This window comes from Oncorhynchus nerka, unplaced genomic scaffold (genome assembly GCF_034236695.1).
Source record: "Oncorhynchus nerka isolate Pitt River unplaced genomic scaffold, Oner_Uvic_2.0 unplaced_scaffold_1450, whole genome shotgun sequence".
Lineage (NCBI taxonomy): Eukaryota > Metazoa > Chordata > Actinopteri > Salmoniformes > Salmonidae > Oncorhynchus > Oncorhynchus nerka.
Window position 1 is genome coordinate 1 of NW_027039870.1, and position 21,448 is coordinate 21,448.

A 21,448-nucleotide genomic window follows, 5' to 3' on the forward strand; every position below is an offset into this window, starting at 1 on the left:
TTGTGAATTCAACACAGCATTTAGCTCTAATCTCAGAAAGTCATTTCTTCTAATTGTGCAGCTCAGTGTGATAAGAAACCAGGGAGTATTGTGTTGAATACTCCAGTAAGATACCATTAGTATGACAATAGTCCCATATCTTATTAATAATGTCATGGTTGAATCATGGACATGAATGTTCTCTCACGTTCTGACCTCCAACCAGCGGTTGGCAGCAGAAGAAGGAACAGGTAGGCTGTGTTGTTGGTATCTGTCAGCTCCAGCATCTTCTGCTTGAATCGAGATTCATGTCTGAAGAACAAATGGAAAAATAAATATAGCTAATACCTACCAGATTATTTCCCATGTGACCAGGTTTGAACCGGCGTCTAGACTGTGTTCGTCCACACGTCTCCAGGTCCCAGTCCTGGTTATGGTTCATAGAACCACCTCCGTTAGACAAACACTGAAGTGGGATTGTTTCAGGACTGGACTATGGTGCCTGATGATGGGAGTTGGACCATGGCTGCTACATAGCTAAGTGACATCTAACATTGGGCCAAGAAAGAGTTGAGAAGCCACGGTGCTGCCAAGATGAGAAGTCTTCAGGGAGGAAGAGGCTGTCTGAGGGGTAGTAACCGTGAGAGCTGTTTAATGTTGGATTACCACCATTCTGGGGAAAAGGAGGAATGTTCGTGAACTGTTTGGAGTGGGATTCATGTCATTCTGGATCAAGAGAAAGATTTGGGTTTGTGATGTCCTCCTTCCTCCATGAATGAATGGTTCTGGATGGGTTGGAAGACCTCTAGATGGGATTCAAGTTGTTCACACTAATATTACATATACGCAAAGGAATTAACCTCCAGTGTCAACAAATCCACCACTTTGTTTCGAGTTTCGGATCGCTAAGTACAGTGTTACTGCCTTCCTAAAACCTATAAGTGCTTCTTGAGTATGTTGTGTAACGATGCTCTGGTGAAATTTCCACTCTGTCACACGTGTGTGTGTGTGCGTGTGTGTGTGTGTGCCTGTGTGTGTGCATGTGTGTGTGTATGGTACACTGGCCTGAATGCTCGGATGGTGGTGAGTCCCTCTGCAGTCTCAGAGAAGTGGCAGAGCAGAGGAAGCTGGGTGGAGTCATCTAAGTCCTGAAGGTCCCTGAGAGAGAAAATGAAGAAAAGTCTGGACAATGTGGAAACAGAGACGAAAAGCATAGTATAACACAATGACAGCACCCAGGTAGTCCTGACAGAGAGAGACAGATAAGATAGTTTGAGGGGAGAGAGAGAGAGAATTTGAAGTTGTGATGCTGTTGTGATACTGTAAAGGAAACTACATTGAGCTGAAATGGACCAGGTCTGCCCAGTGAACTCACTTTGAGGCGACCCGGAAGTACTTCTGTATAAAGTAGAAGGACACAGCCAGAGGAATCAGAGCGATGAGGAAGCTTGGGGTGACGAACGCTATGACCCCGATGGCTGACAGGCAGAGCAGAGTGGAGCGGGTCAAAGACTCCAGGGTAGGAGGGATGTGCTGGAGAAAGGGATAGAGAGAGAGAGAGGAGGGGAGAGAGAGGGGGGGAGGGAGAGGGGGGGAGAGAGAGAGGGGGAGAAGGGGGGGAGGGGGAGGGGGAGATAGAGAGGGGGGGGAGAGAGAGAGGGGGATAGAGAGAGAGAGGGGAGAGAGGGGGAGAGAGAGAGGGGGATAGAGAGAGAGAGAGAGGGGGGGAGGGGGATAGAGAGAGAGAGAGGGAGAGAGAGGGGGAGAGAGAGAGGGGGGATAGAGAGAGAGAGGGGGATAGAGAGAGGGAGAGATAGAGAGAGAGGGGAGAGAGAGAGGGAGAGATAGAGAGAGAGAGAGGGGAGAGAGAGAGAGAGAGATAGATAGAGAGAGAGGGGGGAGAGAGAAGGGGGAGATAGAGAGGGGGTAGAGAGAGAGAGGGGGGAGATAGAGAGAGGGGGAGAGAGAGAGAGAAAGGGGGATAGAAAGAGAAAAGGGGGTAGAGAGAGAGGGGCGGGGGAGAGAGGGGGATATAGAGAGAGGGGGATAGAGAGAGAGAGGGGGATAGAGAGAGAGGGGGATAGAGAGGGGGAGAGAGGGGGATAGAGAGAGAGAGGGGGATAGAGAGAGATGGGGGGGGGAGAGAGAGAGAGGAGAGGGAGATAGAGAGAGGGGAGAGAGAAGGGGAGATAGAGGGGTAGAGATAGAGAGAGGGGGAGAGAGAGAGAGAAAGGGGGATAGAGAGAGGGGGGTGGGTAGAGAGAGAGAGGGGGCAGGGGAGAGAGGGGGGGATATAGAGAGAGGGGGGAGAGGGGGATAGAGAGAGAGAGAGGGGGATAGAGAGAGAGAGCAAGGGGGGAGAGAGAGGGGTGATAGAGAGAGAGAGAGGGGGGATAGAGAGAGATAGAGAGAGAGGGGGATAGAGAGAGAGGGGGGGATAGAGAGAGAGGGGGGAGGATAGAAAAGAGAGAGGGGGATAGAGAGAGAGGGGGCATAGAGAGAGAGAGGGGGATAGAGAGGGGGGATAGAGAGAGAGAGGGGGGAGAGAGAGAGGGGGATAGAGGGAGGATAGAGAGAGAGAGAGAGGGGGATAGAGAGGGGGATAGAGAGAGAGAGGGGGATAAAGAGAGAGAGGGGGATAGAGAGAGAGGGAGGATAGAGAGAGAGAGAGGGGGATAGAGAGAGAGGGGGATAGAGAGAGAGAGAGAGAGGGGGATAGACAGAGATAGAGAGAGAGGAGGAGATAGAGAGAGAGAGGGGGGATAGACAGAGATAGAGAGAGAGAGGGAGGAGATAGAGAGAGAGAGGGGGGGATAGAGAGAGAGGGAGGAGATAGAGAGAGAGAGGGGGGGATAGAGAGAGAGGGAGGAGATAGTATCATGTCAGTGCCACATTTCTGACCTACGCTCTGGACCTCAATGTCGTCCTCTTTAACGATCTGAGGTCACCTGAGGGACGTAATATAATGACGTGGGACATTGACTCATCTCAACAATGGACTAATTCTGACGCCTGCAAATGACTGACAAACTGTTAATATTTGTGTGAGCTGTAATCTTAAGGCCACTCAGGGCAAAGCCCAGCTGGAGAGCAGCACTGGAGTCTGTCCAATCACACCATGGCCAAAGACAGATCCTTCATCAGACAGCTTCATGAGAGAGGATTCCCACAGTACTCATTTAACAGTTTGGCATTTGGTGGTCGCTCTTATCCAGAGCGACTTACAGGAGAAATGAGGGTTTAGTGCCTCGCTCATTGGCACATCGACAGATTGTTCACCTAGTCGGATGTGGATTTGAACCAGCGACCATTTGGTTACTGTCCCAACACTCTTAACCACTAGGTACTTTACCCTAGTACTCCTGACTGAAATAAGTCAACAGATCAATCTACTGAGGGTGAACATCCTTTTCAGAATCACCTGATCTATGATGTTGGTGTCAGCTGAGAAACGATTCAGGATCTGGCCCAAGGGGGTCACGTCAAAGAACCTGAGAAGAGATTCAAAATATATTATTTCAAATATTAGTCTGAAAAATATATAAAATGTGATTTTAAAAAAAATAATAAATTATTCAACACATTCTTTCTGGTTCAACTATTCAGTTCCCTTCTATTTCAACACGGATGATGTCATAAAGAGTATAAGAATCTGTAGGTGAGGTGTGTCGTGGGTACCTGATAGGTGAGGTGTGTCGTGGTACCTGATAGGTGAGGTGTGTCGTGGTACCTGATAGGTGAGGTGTGTCGTGGGTACGTGATAGGTGAGGTGTGTCGTGGGTACCTGATAGGTGAGGTGTGTTGTGAGTACGTGATAGGTGAGGTGTGTCGTGGGTATCTGATAGGTGAGGTGTGTCGTGGGTACCTGATAGGTGAGGTGTGTCGTGGGTACCTGATAGGTGAGGTGTGTCGTGGGTATCTGATAGGTGAGGTGTGTCGTGAGTACCTGATGGGTGAGTGTGTTGTGGGTACCGGATAGGTGAGGTGTGTCGTAGGTACCTGATAGGTGAGGTGTGTTGTGGGTACCTGATGGGTGAGGTGTGTCGTGGGTACCTGATAGGTGAGGTGTGTCGTGAGTACCTGATAGGTGAGGTGTGCCGTAGATACCTGATGGGTGAGGTGTGTCGTGGGTACCTGATAGGTGAGGTGTGTCGTGGGTATCTGATAGGTGAGGTGTGTCGTGGGTATCTGATAGGTGAGGTGTGTCGTGGGTATCTGATAGGTGAGGTGTGTCGTGGGTATCTGATAGGTGAGGTGTGTCGTGGGTATCTGATAGGTGAGGTGTGTCGTGGGTATCTGATAGGTGAGGTGTGTCGTGGGTATCTGATAGGTGAGGTGTGTCGTGGGTATCTGATAGGTGAGGTGTGTCGTGGGTACCTGATAGGTGAGGTGTGTCGTGGGTACCTGATAGGTGAGGTGTGTCGTGGGTACCTGATAGGTGAGGTGTGTCGTGGGTACCTGATAGGTGCGTGGATGATCTTGTTGAGCAGGTTGTGGTGCAGGTTGGTAGCAGCAGACAGACCCAGGAACTCCACAGTCAGAGAGGTGATCAGACACAGGGCTATCCCCGCTCCACACAGGATGATAAACACTGGCACATAGTAGGAGTCAGGCAGACCAGCCTAGTAACCACACAATACACCACAAAGACACATAGTAGGAGTCAGGCAGATCAGCCTAGTAATCACATAACACACCACAAAGACACATAGTAGGAGTCAGGCAGACCAGCCTAGTGATCACATAACACACCACAAAGACACATAGTAGGAGTCAGGCAGACCAGCCTAGTAACCACACAATACACCACAAAGACACATAGTAGGAGTCAAGCAGACCAGCCTAGTAACCACATAATACACCACAAAGACACATAGTAGGAGTCAGGCTGACCAGCCTAGTAATCACATAACACACCACAAAGACACATAGTAGGAGTCAGGCTGACCAGCCTAGTAACCACATAATACACCACAAAGACACATAGTAGGAGTCAGGCTGACCAGCCTAGTAATCACATTATACACCACAAAGACACATTCGGTCAGATATCAGGATTTCAACAGGCCTTACTCACTTCCACTAACACTGAGTACTGGTTGTGAAAGGTGTTCATATCTCACCACTGAGTTTGTCCGATTGGAGAAGACAGCTGCTGCAGAGGCATTGACAAAGTCTCTTGTAACATTTCCAAAGTCTGGGGCATATCCATGAGCATCGTCATTAGCAGTCCCATTGACTGGGCCATCGCCATTAGCAGTCCCATTGACTGGGACATTGCCTTTAGAAGTCCATTCGGCCAGCCAGTAGTCGATGGCGACCATGACGGAGTGTTTCAGCAGCTTGGAGAAGACCATGAGGAAGACCATGAGGAAGCCACCAGAGGACAGGTACTGCCAGCACACCCTCCACGGGATCTTAGAGCGCCGACTGGTGGTCGTCGACATGTTGTCGTCCTCTTCCTCCTCCTCTTCCTCCTCTGTCAGGGACGAGAGAAGGAGTGATTATTGCCATATGTCGTAACAGAACTTAACTTGTATGAGATACAGTGTTTGACAATGCATTTCACCTTCTTCGTCATCGTCGACCTGGTTCTTGGCCTCTCTGGAGTAGAAAGCTCTTCTCAGGGTCTTCCTCTCCAGAGCAGTCTGACAGTTATCAATCTCAGTGTCCTGCAGTACAGATACAACTGTTGTTAGGTTGGTTGGCAGGTAAATTAGCTACACTACACATTACAGAGCAGAGGAGGCTGGTGGGAGGAGTTATCGGAGGACAGGCTCATTGTAATGGCTGGAATAAATGCAATGGTCAAACACGTTGTTTCCATGTGTTGGCTCCGTTCCATTAATTCCATACCAGCCTTTACAATGAGCTCCTACACGTCCTCCTATAACTCCACCCACCAGCCTCCTCTGTTACAGACCGTCTGTCAGTAGGAGAGTAAAGAAGTGAATATGACCTTCTCTAGTTCCTGGTCCTGTCTGTTCATCAGGGTCTTCCAGTGTTCATACAGCTCTACATCATGAGTCTGAATGTCCTTCAGAGTGCCTTCCCTCAGCACTGAGCCATCCTTCATGGCTATGATCTGGGACACAGAGAGAACCGTGTAAAATCAGGACCCTTATAAACAAACCGTCTCAGGGTAGGAATGCTGATCTAGGATCAGGTCCCCCGCCCGTCCGTGTCATACTCTTTATTATGATCGAAAAGGAAAAACTGATCCTGTATCAGCAGCATTCCTACTCTAAGATGCTTTATGAATACAGACCCAGTGCAAACGGTAGAGAGGAATCCACAGCAGACTGTTGAGATGCTCACCCAGTCAGCGTGGATGAGGTACTGCAGTTTGTGTGTGACCAGGACCACGGTGCGTTTATCATCCTGTAGGAACTTCAGGATGCCCTCCTGCATCAGGTGGTCACTCAGGTGGATGTCCAGCGCTGAGAACGGGTCATCCTGAGGGTTAAGGTCAGAGATCAGGGGTCAGAGACAACATGGACGATCCAATCAGATCAGAGCGTATCGGAGTGAAAGACTGTGGATTCAATTATGTTTTTTAACAGGAGATCATCCTTTATTCATATTAAGTCACAGCACGTTTAATTCACAGGTCTCAGATGACCTCAGGACATACAGTCAATCAAACCTAGTTCCCAGAGGACCCCGGAACCTGAATAAACACCAATGTATTACCCTAGGATGACTTAGTCTTTATACTGTACAGCACTGAGACACGTAAACAGTCCTGAGGGCAGAAGGTCTGAGATCATCAGACACAGCATGATAGACACCTCATTAGGAGACAAGACGTCATAAAGACGTACTTAGCTAATAGATGTGGCTTCTAGCTGGGTGTTCACTCTGCAGTCCCACTGTGTATTAATACAGCACTTTAGAGTGCGATTTCCTTATTTGTCAGTGTGAGCTGAGCTACGTATGGAGGAACGTGCCCGGTCCTATCCCTCGACAGCCAGAGAGGCTGTATCAGGGGCGGAGGTTACACATCTAATTAACAGTTGCCACAAGGAATGATGTGGGAACACAAACAGATGAGGACATCACACAGGAGTAGGAAGAAATGGGATGTAGATGTACATAGAGTTGTCTGTAGCAGCGAGAGACGGGAAAGTGTGTGTGTGTACGTGTGTGTGTGTACGTGTGTACGTGCGTGTGTGTGTACGTGTGTGTGTGCGTGCGTGTGATTGTGTGTACGTGTGTGTGTGTGTGTACGTGTGTGTGTGATTGTGTGTACGTGTGTGTGTGATTGTGTGTACGTGTGTGTGTGTGATTGTGTGTACGTGTGTGATTGTGTGTACGTGTGTGTGTGTGTACGTGTGTAAGTGTGTATATGGCTAGTCAGGCCAGATGGCAGAGCAGAGGATAGTCAGGCCAGATGGCAGAGCAGAGGATGCCGGTAAACGACATGACAACTCTTGTCAGCAGTATGGTATGGTTACAAGAGAGGCCTGCGGACAGAGATCCATCCCACCTGCTGCTCCTCCCGTTCCCATACAGAGGAGGCTGGCTGGCCCTCCCTGGATCTCCTGGCTGCCTCTGAAATCACACCCTATTCCCGATATAGTTCATCCTTACTCACACACTGTCCCAAAAGCAGTGTACTGTTTAGGGAATAGAAAAGGGTGTCCCTGTCTTTTGGCTCCATTTGGCTCTCCTGGAACACCTAGAGAACACCCTAGAACACCTAGAGAACACCCTAGAACACATAGAGAACAGCCTAAAACACATAGAGAACACCTAAAACACATAGAGAACACCCTAGAACACCTATATAACACCCCAAAACACATAGAAAACATCCTAGAACACATAGAGAACACCCTAGAACACCTAGATAACACACAATAACACATAGAGAACACCCTAGAATACCTAGAGAACACCCTAAAACACCTAGAGAAAACACCCTAAAACACCATAGAAAACCCAGAGAACACCCGAGAACACAGAAAACAATGTGGAATACCTGGAGAACACCCTAGTACACCCTAGAACACCTAGAGAACACCCTAGAACACCTAGAGAACACCCTAGTACACCCTAGAACACCTAGAGAACACCCTAGAACACAACGAGAACACTCTAGAACACCCTAAAACAACTAGAGAACACCCTAGAACACATAGAGAACACCCTAGAACACAAAGAGAACACTCTAGAACACCCTGGCTCTGTCTGACTATTCTGAGAAGGCATCCTTGAGGGAGAGCTTCCAGCCTCTTCCAGTGAACTCAACAGGAAATGGATCTTCTATTGAAGTCAATAGATAAAGCACTTTATCATTCATTGACTCACCAGGAAGACGATGTTGGTGTTCTGGTAGAGAGCCCGAGCCACACATATCCTCTGTCTCTGGCCTCCACTCAGGTTGATCCCCTGGGAGAAAAACACACTGTTAAGAAGAGTAGCCAGGTACACAAGGAATCGGACACAAATCACTGTTCACTACTAGTTCTTGGTATAATATGTCATTGTGTCTGAGGTAAGAGATGGGGCTTGTGCTTAAAAAAAGATGAGAATAGACAGTGATAAAAAAACCACAATAATACTGAGGTGATTATAATAATGTAATAATTTAGCCAGTGTTTCAGTACCCTCTCTCCGATCTCCGTCTGGTCTCCGAAGGGCAGGAGGTCTACATCAGGCTGCAGGGAGCAGGCGTCAATCACAGTCTTGTATCTGAGACACACAGCAGGGCATCAGACTGACAACACCCTCTATTAAGACACAGTTAGAAACATGGCTGCCTTGGAAACTAAGGGATTCAACAGCACAGGAAAACAGTCGTCATTAGAGAAGAGATATAAGCCAGCATCAGCCTCAAGAAGCATCAAGAGTGATAGCGATCTGATGGACCATCTAATTAGTGTCATTAAAAGTACATCTCAGCTGATGCATGACCAAGTGAATTAACCAAACACAAACATTGGTCTAGTCTTAATTACATTGATGAATGGTGTTGAGGAGCAGCAGATAATACAGTAGAGAAGAGTACAGTAGAGTAGAGTACAGTAGAGTACAGTAGAGTACAGTAGAGTACAGTCGAGTAGAGTACAGAAGAGTACAGTAGAGTACAGTACAGTAGAGTACAGTAGAGTAGAATACAGTAGAGTACAGTAGAGAAGAGTACAGTAGAGTACAGTCGAGTAGAATACAGTAGAGTACAGTAGAGAAGAGTACAGTAGAGTACAGTCGAGTAGAGTACAGAAGAGTACAGTAGAGTACAGTACAGTAGAGTACAGTCGAGTAGAGTACAGTAGAGTACAGTACAGTAGAGTAGAGTACAGTAGAGTACAGTACAGTAGAGTAGAGTACAGTAGAGTAGGGTAGAGTAGAGTACAGTACAGTAGAGTAGGTTAGAGTACAGTACAGTAGAGTAGAGTCGGTTAGAGTGGACAAGAGTAGGTTAGAGTAGAGTAGAGTAGGTTAGAGTACAGTAGAGTACAGTAGAGTAGGGTAGAGTACAGTAGAGTACAGTAGAGTAGAGTACAGTCGAGTAGAGTACAGTAGAGTACAGTACAGTAGAGTACAGTCGAGTAGAGTACAGTAGAGTACAGTACAGTAGAGTACAGTACAGTAGAGTAGAGTACAGTAGAGTAGGGTAGAGTAGAGTACAGTAGAGTAGAGTAGAGTAGGGTAGAGTAGAGTACAGTACAGTAGAGTAGGTTAGAGTACAGTACAGTAGAGTAGAGTAGGTTAGAGTAGAGTAGGTTAGAGTAGAGTACAGTAGAGTAGGGTACAGTAAAGTAGGGTAGAGTAGAGTACAGTAGGGTAGATTAGAGTACAGTAGAGTACAGTAGAGTAGAGTAGGGTACAGTAAAGTAGGAGTAGAGTAGAGTACAGTACAGTAGAGTAGGTTAGAGTATAGTAGGTTAGAGTAGAGTAGAGGAGAGTACAGCAGAGTAGGTTAGAGTACAGTACAGTACAGTAGGTAAGAGTACAGTACAGTACAGTAAAGTAGGTTAGAGTAGAGTAGAGTAGAGGAGAGTACAGTAGAGTAGTTAGAGTACAGTACAGTAGGTTAGAGTAGAGTCGAGTAGAGTACAGTACAGTAGGTTAGAGTAGAGTACAGTAGAGTAGGGTACAGTAAAGTAGGGTAGAGTAGAGTACAGTAGAGTACAGTACAGTAGAGTTGGTTAGAGTACAGTATAGTACAGTACAGTACAGTAGAGTAGATTAGAGTAGAGTAGGAGAGGAGAGTACAGTACAGTAGGTTAGAGAGCAGTACAGTACAGTACAGTAGAGTAGGTTAGAGTAGAGTAGAGTAGAGGAGAGTACAGTAGAGTAGGTTAGAGTAGAGTACAGTACAGTACAGTAGAGTAGGTTAGAGTAGAGTAGAGGAGAGTACAGTAGAGTAGTTAGAGTACAGTACAGTAAGTTAGAGTAGAGTACAGTACAGTAGGTTAGAGTAGAGTCGAGTAGAGTACAGTACAGTAGGTTAGAGTAGAGTACAGTACAGTACAGTAGGTTAGAGTAGAGTCGAGTAGAGTACAGTACAGTAGGTTAGAGTAGAGTACAGTACAGTACAGTAGGTTAGAGTAGAGTCGAGTAGAGTACAGTACAGTAGGTTAGAGTACAGTACAGTACAGTAGAGTAGGTTAGAGTAGAGTAGAGGAGAGTACAGTAGAGTAGTTAGAGTACAGTACAGTAAGTTAGAGTAGAGTACAGTACAGTAGGTTAGAGTAGAGTCGAGTAGAGTACAGTACAGTAGGTTAGAGTAGAGTACAGTACAGTACAGTAGGTTAGAGTAGAGTCGAGTAGAGTACAGTACAGTAGGTTAGAGTAGAGTACAGTACAGTACAGTAGGTTAGAGTAGAGTAGGTTAGAGTAGAGTAGAGGAGAGAACAGTAGAGTAGGTTAGAGTACAGTACAGTACAGTATGTTAGAGTAGAGTAGAGAAGTGTAGAGTAGAGGAAAGTACAGTACAGTAGATTAGGGTAGAGTAGAGTACAGTATAGTAAAGTAGAGTAGAGGAGATGAGAGTAGAGTAGAGTAGCTTAGAGTACAGTACAGTACAGTACAGTAGGTTAGAGTAGAGTTAAAGTAGAGTAGAGTAGAGTGGAGTAGAGTACAGTAAAGTAGAATAGAGTGGAGTAGAGTACAGTACAGTAAAGTAGAGTAGAGTAGAGTGGAGTAAAGTAGAGTAGGGTAGAGTATGGTAGAGTAGAGAGTGGTGTTTTACCTCTGTTTGTTGAAGGGACTGCCAAACGTGATGTTATCCTCCACGGTGGCATTCAGCAGCCAAGACTTCTGGGTAGCGTAGCCCACAGAGTACCTGTTCTTACTGAGGCATTATGGGAAATGGAGGCAGAAGAGAGAGAGCTCAAACTACAAACATGGAGGTAGGGGAGGGGGTAATCTTTGAGACGTCAACATTGAGGCACATCAAGCGGTGAGTGGGGAAGTGGGTTTAGGTTTCTAACACAGGTTAATGATGAGCTGGAAGAGTTGAACCAAAATAACAACAATGTGCTGGGAGTCCAGTTTGTTGATCTTGTTGGATGTGCAGCAGAACTACCCAAAGAACTACCCAAAGGATATGCTTGAGGATAAGAGCATTATGTATCTGAAGGCACAGTGCTTTGTGTACCATTGTGTACCAGTGTTCCCACCACCATATGTTATATGCCACCATATGCCTTAGCTGTTATTAATGGCTGAGTAATTGTACGATATAAGAGAAAGAGAGAATGAAGACGTTAGCTATGGGTCATGCACACTAACCAGGATGTTGGTCTCTTTGTGTACTGTATTCCTATTGTCTCCTGTTGAAAACATACTGTGGAGGTGAATCCACAGTGTCAAAATATATCTCTATCCCTTTAACTGCCTTTTCAGTCAGTTACTTCAGACCCAGACTCCCAGCATGGAAGCACACAAACACTCCACGACTCACTCCACGACTCACTCCACGACCAGCTAGTAACAACTCAATGATCACCATGACTGAGGAATGGAGGGGTTGAGGGAGGGATATAGGGAATGATGGCAGGGGAAGGGAGGGATTGAGGGAGGGATATAGGGAATGATGGCAGGGGAATGGAGGGGTTGAGGGAGGGATATAGGGAATGATGGCAGGGGAATGGAGGGGTTGAGGGAGGGATATAGGGAATGATGGCAGGGGAATGGAGGGATTGAGGGAGGGATATAGGGAATGATGGCAGGGGAATGGAGGGGTTGAGGGAGGGATATAGGGAATGATGGCAGGGGAATGGAGGAATTGAGGGGAGGGATAAAGGGAATGATGGCAGGGGGGAATGGAGGAATTGAGGGAGGGATAAAGGGAATGATGGCAGGGGAATGGAGGGGGTTGAGGGAGGATATAGGGAATGATGGCAGGGGAATGGAGGGGTTGAGGAGGATATAGGGGAATGATGGCAGGGGAATGGAGGGGTTGAGGGAGGGATATAGGGAATGATGGCAGGGAAGGAGGGATTGAGGGAGGATATAGGGAATGATGGCAGGGAATGGAGGGGTTGAGGGAGGATATAGGGAATGATGGCAGGGGAATGGAGGGGTTGAGGGAGGGATATAGGGAATTATGGCAGGGGAAGGGAGGGATTGAGGAGGATAGGGAATGATGGCAGGGGAATGGAGGGGTTGAGGGAGGGATAAAGGGAATGATGGCAGGGGAATGGAGGGTTGAGGGAGGGATAAAGGGAATAATGGCAGGGGAATGGAGGGATTGAGGAGGGATATAGGGAATGATGGCAGGGGAATGGAGGGGTTGAGGGAGGGATAAAGGGAATGATGGCAGGGGAATGGAGGGGTTGAGGAGGGATATAGGGAATGATGGCAGGGGAATGGAGGGTTGGGGGAGGATATAGGGAATGATGGCAGGGAAGGAGGGATTGAGGGAGGGATATAGGGAATGATGGCTGGGGAATGGAGGGATTGAGGGAGGGATATAGGGAATGATGGCAGGGGAAGGGAGGGATTGAGGGAGGGATATAGGGAATGATGGCAGGGCAATGGAGGGATTGAGGGAGGGATATAGGGAATGATGGCAGGGGAATGGAGGGATTGAGGGAGGGATATAGGGAATGATGGCATGGGAAGGGAGGGATTGAGAGATTGAGGGAGGGATATAGGGAATGATGGCAGGGCAATGGAGGGATTGAGGGAGGGATATAGGGAATGATGGCAGGGGAATGGAGGGATTGAGGGAGGGATATAGGGAATGATGGCAGGGGAATGGAGGGATTGAGGGATTGAGGGAGGGATATAGGGAATGATGGCAGGGGAATGGAGGGATATAGGGAATGATGGCAGGGGAATGGAGGGGTTGAGGAGGATATAGGAATGATGGCAGGGAATGGAGGGGTTGAGGGAGGGATATAGGGAATGATGGCAGGGGAAGGGAGGGATTGAGGGAGGGATATAGGGAATGATGGCAGGGGAAGGGAGGGATTGAGGGAGGGATATAGGGAATGATGGCAGGGGAAGGGAGGAATTGAGGGAGGGATATAGGGAATGATGGCAGGGGAATGGAGGAATTGAGGGAGGGATATAGGGAATGATGGCAGGGGAATGGAGGGGTTGAGGGAGGGATATAGGGAATGATGGCAGGGGAATGGAGGAATTGAGGGAGGGATAAAGGGAATGATGGCAGGGGAAGGGAGGGATTGAGGGAGGGATATAGGGAATGATGGCAGGGGAATGGAGGGGTTGAGGGAGGGATATAGGGAATGATGGCAGGGGAAGGGAGGGATATAGGGAATGATGGCAGGGGAATGGAGGGATTGAGGGAGGGATATAGGGAATGATGGCAGGGGAAGGGAGGGATTGAGGGAGGGATATAGGGAATGATGGCAGGGGAAGGGAGGGATTGAGGGAGGGAGAGAGGGATATAGGGAATGATGGCAGGGGAATGGAGGGATTGAGGGATTGAGGGAGGGATATAGGGAATGATGGCAGGGGAATGGAGGGATTGAGGGAGGGATATAGGGAATGATGGCAGGGGAATGGAGGGGTTGAGGGAGGGATATAGGGAATGATGGCAGGGGAATGGAGGAATTGAGGGAGGGATAAAGGGAATGATGGCAGGGGAATGGAGGAATTGAGGAGGGATAAAGGGAATGATGGCAGGGGAATGGAGGGTTGAGGGAGGGATATAGGGAATGATGGCAGGGAATGGAGGGGTTGAGGGAGGGATATAGGGAATGACGGCAGGGGAATGGAGGGGTTGAGGGAGGGATATAGGGAATGACGGCAGGGGAATGGAGGGGTTGAGGAGGGATATAGGGAATGATGGCAGGGGAAGGGAGGGATTGAGGGAGGGATATAGGGAATGATGGCAGGGGAATGGAGGGGTTGAGGGAGGGATATAGGGAATGATGGCAGGGGAATGGAGGGGTTGAGGGAGGATATAGGGAATTATGGCAGGGGAAGGGAGGGATTGAGGGAGGGATATAGGGAATGATGGCAGGGGAATGGAGGGGTTGAGGGAGGGATAAAGGGAATGATGGCAGGGGAATGGAGGGTTGAGGGAGGGATAAAGGGAATGATGGCAGGGGAATGGAGGGATTGAGGGAGGGATATAGGGAATGATGGCAGGGGAATGGAGGGGTTGAGGGAGGGATAAAGGGAATGATGGCAGGGGAATGGAGGGGTTGAGGGAGGGATATAGGGAATGATGGCAGGGGAATGGAGGGGTTGGGGGAGGGATATAGGGAATGATGGCAGGGGAAGGGAGGGATTGAGGGAGGGATATAGGGAATGATGGCTGGGAATGGAGGGATTGAGGGAGGGATATAGGGAATGATGGCAGGGGAAGGGAGGGATTGAGGAGGGATATAGGGAATGATGGCAGGGCAATGGAGGGATTGAGGAGGGATATAGGGAATGATGGCAGGGGAATGGAGGGATTGAGGGAGGGATATAGGGAATGATGGCATGGGAAGGGAGGGATTGAGAGATTGAGGGAGGGATATAGGGAATGATGGCAGGGCAATGGAGGGATTGAGGGAGGGATATAGGGAATGATGGCAGGGGAATGGAGGGATTGAGGGAGGGATATAGGGAATGATGGCAGGGGAATGGAGGGATGGAGGGATTGAGGGAGGGATATAGGGAATGATGGCAGGGAATGGAGGATATAGGGAATGGTGGCAGGGAATGGAGGGGTTGAGGAGGGATATAGGGAATGATGGCAGGGGAATGGAGGGGTTGAGGGAGGGATATAGGGAATGATGGCAGGGGAAGGGAGGGATTGAGGGAGGGATATAGGGAATGATGGCAGGGAATGGAGGGATTGAGGGAGGATATAGGGAATGATGGCAGGGAAGGAGGAATTGAGGAGGGATATAGGGAATGAGGGCAGGGGAATGGAGGAATTGAGGGAGGGATATAGGGAATGATGGCAGGGGAATGGAGGGGTTGAGGGAGGGATATAGGGAATGATGGCAGGGAATGGAGGAATTGAGGGAGGGATAAAGGGAATGATGGCAGGGGGAAGGGAGGGATTGAGGAGGGATATAGGGAATGATGGCAGGGAATGGAGGGGTTGAGGGAGGGATATAGGGAATGATGGCAGAGGAAGGGAGGGATATAGGGAATGATGGCAGGGGAATGGAGGGATTGAGGAGGGATATAGGGAACGATGGCAGGGGAAGGGAGGGATTGAGGGAGGGATATAGGGAATGATGGCAGGGGAAGGAGGGATTGAGGGAGGGAGAGAGGGATATAGGGAATGATGGCAGGGGAATGGAGGGATTGAGGGAGGGATATAGGGAATGATGGCAGGGAATGGAGGGGTTGAGGAGGGATATAGGGAATGATGGCAGGGGAATGGAGGGATTGAGGAGGGATATAGGGAATGATGGCAGGGAAGGAGGGATTGAGGGAGGGATATAGGGAATGATGGCTGGGAAGGGGGGATTGAGGGAGGGATATAGGGAATGATGGCAGGGGAATAGAGGGATTGAGGGAGGGATATAGGGAATGATGGCAGGGGAAGGGGGGGATTGAGGGAGGGATGGAGGGATATAGGGAATGATGGCAGTGGAAGGGAGGAAGGGGATGACGGCAGGGTCCCTTCAGAGGAAGTTTAAAAAGGGGTACCTCCTGGTTTCTTCAAAAGACCCGTCCGTCTCAAAACAACTGCAAGTCACGTTCAATGTGTTAGAGTCTGTACAGCCAGATAGACACAGCCACCTCAACTTCAACTTCCTTTACACATGAAGAGCTGAACCGCACACGCGTGCGTGTGTGTGTGTGTTTGTGTGTGTCTGTGTACAGAGTCGCGTATGTGTGTTCAAATGTAAATCTAGCAGAAGTGTCTTTATAGTAAAGCCCTGTATCGGGGCGAAGACATTTGGACAGAGAGCCAAGAGTCAATTTAATCCAGCTTTATCTACAGAATGACCTCCCGCAACAGTGCATGCATACTGTCATGATACTGTCATTGTCTCAGGCCCAGGACACTGTCTGCTCTAATAGTGTTATGGCTTCTCCTAGAATGATGTAGGTCTACATGAGGGTGGGTGGGATTCAGTGGGGATAACAGCGACTGCTTAATCAACCATTCTCAACCCAGTCCTTGGGGCCACTAGTCCTTTCACATATTTGGTGTATATTCAAAACTAGCCTAAATGATTCAACTAGTCAACTAATAGCCAACTGACTTAAGTGTTGAGACCCAAATGATTCACATGGTCAACTAATAGCCAACTGACTTAAGTGTTGAGACCCAAATGATTCACATGGTCAACTAATAGCCAAATGACTTAAGTGTTGGGACTAAAGGATTCATATGGTCAACTAATAGCCAAATGACTTGTAAATGTAGAATGTACTGTACAGGGATGAGATGGGAAGAGTAACCCCGAGGGAGAAAATACCTGTTGGCCTCGTGCAGCATCTCACTCACAGGCAGTCTGATTTAGATAGAAAACAACCATGACAGAAGAAGACAGAACACAGACAAAGCTGAGGTTAGTGTCTACGGCCCGTGGTGACTACCTGTCCTGCTATGGTACTGACTGGCACCTTCGTTCGCTCACATAAGAGTGGACTTTATTTGGAAAGGTCAATTTGATTTTTCAATTACTGCTAAGAAGAGCAGCCGTTATGGTTCTAAACAGATTGAGGAGACATAGTGGTTCTAATGGTAACTGTGGTGCACCATCAGTATCATAGAGAACTTTAAAGAACTATATGGACCATGTTTCATAGCAGTGTATGAAGGGAGAGAAGTGTTTAATAGATTGGTAGGGTATATTACAGCTTATTAACAGGCTGGGACTTAATGGAGAACAATCAAATCAACAGTTACTAAACCTACGACAAACTAATACCACTGTTTTCATTCAGTCCAAATAGCTCCAAATGAAAACCTTCCGGTCAGAAGTGTATTATTCATTCAATAACCCAAACAAATACTTAACCCAATCCAATCTAATTCAATTATACAATTGAACACTTCCTGGACACGTAATCACGCTAACTCCCAGCCAATATGTCGTTGGCAAGAAAATGCTGCAACGCCCAGTTCGTTAGCAATTAGCATGTGTCTGTTCTTCCGCTCAGGTTTCAGTCTAAATGCTAATGCTATGAATGCTAATGCTATGAATGCTAATGCTATGAATGCTAATGCTATGAATGCTAATCAGAGATCCATCTCCAGAACATCACAGACGACCAAATCTTAATTTGACATTAGAGTACAATGTGAGTGCAGATCTCAAATTAAGATTTGGCCCTAGGAGATGGACATTCTGTTTGGTTGTAAAAATATGAATAACAGAGAAATGTGAAGACAGAGAGTTGAAAATGGAAAGGTCCAGTTTGTGATGGTGACTGTGAGGTTGTGTTATAGAGATGAGTAGATAGATAGATGATGTTAGACAGTCAAAGTTCAGGCAAAGCTGTCACCAGCAAGCAGACAGTGAGCGATGTACAGAGAGACAGAGGAGCAGCCAGCTCTCCTTCCATAGCAACCACAGCCACAGAGACAGACACAGACACAGGAAGGACAACACACAGGACCAACAAGATGGAGGGTGGAATGGCTTCTTATTCCACAGATGAAGGCTTTGATTAGCATTGGTGGAGAAGCACAGTGAAACACCCATTTCAAATGGACTTAATGGACGAGTCTGACAGCTAGTCAACTCTAGAAAGACACGACGACCCAAAACGAGACTGAGAGGGATAAAGAGGAAATGAGATGTGTCCATCTTGGTCTTTGAGTGGACCTCAGCATGTTCAGTACCTAATAAAGATGAGGACCCCAGAGATTTACACCCTATTATAGACCTTCTAACATGTAGCTTATGCCGGTTGGTACCACTCACTTGCTCCAGTAGACCTTTCCACTGAGGGTCTGCATCTCTCCCAGCATGGCCAGCAACAGGGATGACTTCCCACAACCCACCTGGCCCACGATCATGGTCAGCTGACCTGGAGATCAGACACAGGACAAGAAGACACTATATAAAGATAAGAAGACACTATATAAAGGTATGAAGACACTATATAAAGGTATGAAGACACTATATAAAGATAAGAAGACACTATATAAAGGTATGAAGACACTATATAAAGGTATGAAGACACTATATAAAGGTATGAAGACACTATATAAAGATAAGAAGACACTATATAAAGGTATGAAGACACTATATAAAGGTATGAAGACACTATATAAAGATAAGAAGACACTATATAAAGATAAGAAGACACTATATAAACATAAGAAGACACTATATAAAGATAAGAAGACACTATATAAACATAAGAAGACACTATATAAAGATAAGAAGACACTATATAAAGATAAGAAGACACTATATAAAGATAAGAAGACACTATATAAAGATAAGAAGACACTATATAAAGATAAGAAGACACTATATAAAGGTAAGAAGACACTATATAAAGGTATGAAGACACTATATAAAGACAAGAAGACCCTATATAAAGATAAGAAGACACTATATAAAGATAAGAAGACACTATATAAAGATAAGAAGACACTTAAATGTAAATGTAAATGTGATAAGAAGACACTATATAAAGGTATGAAGACACTATATAAAGGTAAGAAGACACTATATAAAGATAAGAAGACACTATATAAAGATAAGAAGACACTATATAAAGATAAGAAGACACTATATAAAGATATATAAAGATAAGAAGACACTATATAAAGATAAGAAGACACTTAAATGTAAATGTAAATGTAATAAGAAGACACTATATAAAGGTATGAAGACACTATATAAAGGTATGAATACACTATATAAAGGTATGAAGACACTATATAAAGGTATGAAGATACTATATAAAGATAAGAAGACACTATATAAAGATAAGAAGACACTATATAAACATAAGAAGACACTATATAAACATAAGAAGACACTATATAAAGATAAGAAGACACTATATAAAGATAAGAAGACACTTAAATGTAAATGTAAATGTAATAAGAAGACACTATATAAAGGTATGAAGACACTATATAAAGGTATGAATACACTATATAAAGGTATGAAGACACTATATAAAGGTATGAAGATACTATATAAAGATAAGAAGACACTATATAAAGATAAGAAGACACTATATAAAGATAAGAAGACACTATATAAAGGTATGAAGACACTATATAAAGATAAGAAGACACTATATAAAGATAAGAAGACACTATATGAAGGTATGAAGACACTATATAAAGATAAGAAGACACTATATAAAGATAAGAATACACTATATAAAGGTAAGAAGACACTATATAAAGGTATGAAGACACTATATAAACATAAGAAGACACTATATAAAGATAAGAAGACACTATATGAAGGTATGAAGACACTATATAAAGATAAGAAGACACTATATAAAGGTATGAAGACACTATATAAAGATAAGCAGTCTCAGAATGACCTTCTTGATCCAAATCAGTCAGGTTTCAAGACTAGTCATTCAACTGAGACTGCTCTTCTCTGTATCACGGAGGCGCTCCGCACTGCTAAAGCTAACTCTCTCTCCTCTGCTCTCATCCTTCTAGACCTATCGGCTGCCTTCGATACTGTGAACCATCAGATCCTCCTCTCCACCCTCTCCGAGTTGGGCATCTCCGGCGCGGCCCACGCTTGGATTGCGTCCTACCTGACAGGTCGCTCCTACCAGGTGGCGTGGCGAGAATCCGTCTCCTCACCACGTGCTCTCACCACTGGTGTCCCCCAGGGCTCTGTTCTAGGCCCTCTCCTATTCTCGCTATACACCAAGTCACTTGGCTCTGTCATAACCTCACATGGTCTCTCCTATCATTGCTATGCAGACGACACACAATTAATCTTCTCCTTTCCCCCTTCTGACGACCAGGTGGCGAATCGCATCTCTGCATGTCTGGCAGACATATCAGTGTGGATGACGGATCATCACCTCAAGCTGAACCTCGGCAAGACGGAGCTGCTCTTCCTCCCGGGAAGGACTGCCCGTTCCATGATCTCGCCATCACGGTTGACAACTCCATTGTGTCCTCGTCCCAGAGCGCTAAGAACCTTGGCGTGATCCTGGACAACACCCTGTCGTTCTCAAATAACATCAAGGCGGTGGCCCGTTCCTGTAGGTTCATGCTCTACAACATCCGCAGAGTACGACCCTGCCTCACACAGGAAGCGGCGCAGGTCCTAATCCAGGCACTTGTCATCTCCCGTCTGGATTACTGCAACTCGCTGTTGGCTGGGCTCCCTGCCTGTGCCATTAAACCCCTACAACTCATCCAGAACGCCGCAGCCCGTCTGGTGTTCAACCTTCCCAAGTTCTCTCCACGTCACCCCGCTCCTCCGCTCTCCCTGGCTTCCAGTTGAAGCTCGCATCCGCTACAAGACCATGGTGCTTGCCTACGGAGCTGTGAGGGGAACGGCACCTCAGTACCTCCAGGCTCTGATCAGGCCCTACACCCAAACAAGGGCACTGCGTTCATCCACCTCTGGCCTGCTCGCCTCCCTACCACTGAGGAAGTACAGTTCCCGCTCAGCCCAGTCAAAACTGTTCGCTGCTCTGGCCCCCCAATGGTGGAACAAACTCCCTCACGACGCCAGGACAGCGGAGTCAATCACCACCTTCCGGAGACACCTGAAACCCCACCTCTTTAAGGAATACCTAGGATAGGATAAAGTAATCCTTCTCACCCCCCTTAAAAGACCTAGATGCACTATTGTAAAGTGGCTGTTCCACTGGATGTCATAAGGTGAAAGCACCAATTTGTAAGTCGCTCTGGATAAGAGCGTCTGCTAAATGACTTAAATGTAAAATGTAAATGTATAAGAAGACACTATATAAACATAAGAAGACACTATATAAAGATAAGAAGACACTATATAAAGATAAGAAGACACTATATAAAGATAAGAAGACACTATATAAAGATAAGAAGACACTATATAAAGATAAGAAGACACTATATAAAGGTAAGAAGACACTATATAAAGGTATG

General features: G+C 46.6%; 1 protein-coding gene across 1 annotated transcript in view; it reads right to left on the reverse strand.

Annotated features, from left to right (window-relative positions):
* Positions 1-187: 187 nt before the first annotated feature.
* Positions 188-21,448, reverse strand: part of LOC115126478 (ATP-binding cassette sub-family C member 9-like) — a gene marked incomplete at its 3' end in the record, with an annotated part of 38,833 nt that continues 17,572 nt past the window's right edge. Inside the window, 15 exon segments of the mRNA XM_065015423.1 lie at positions 188-219; positions 222-291; positions 1,045-1,137; positions 1,355-1,512; positions 3,401-3,470; positions 4,438-4,601; positions 5,103-5,458; positions 5,549-5,651; positions 5,939-6,064; positions 6,298-6,435; positions 8,293-8,373; positions 8,592-8,676; positions 11,180-11,281; positions 16,839-16,874; positions 18,294-18,399. Of these exon segments, the coding sequence (XP_064871495.1) occupies positions 188-219; positions 222-291; positions 1,045-1,137; positions 1,355-1,512; positions 3,401-3,470; positions 4,438-4,601; positions 5,103-5,458; positions 5,549-5,651; positions 5,939-6,064; positions 6,298-6,435; positions 8,293-8,373; positions 8,592-8,676; positions 11,180-11,281; positions 16,839-16,874; positions 18,294-18,399 (1,720 nt within the window).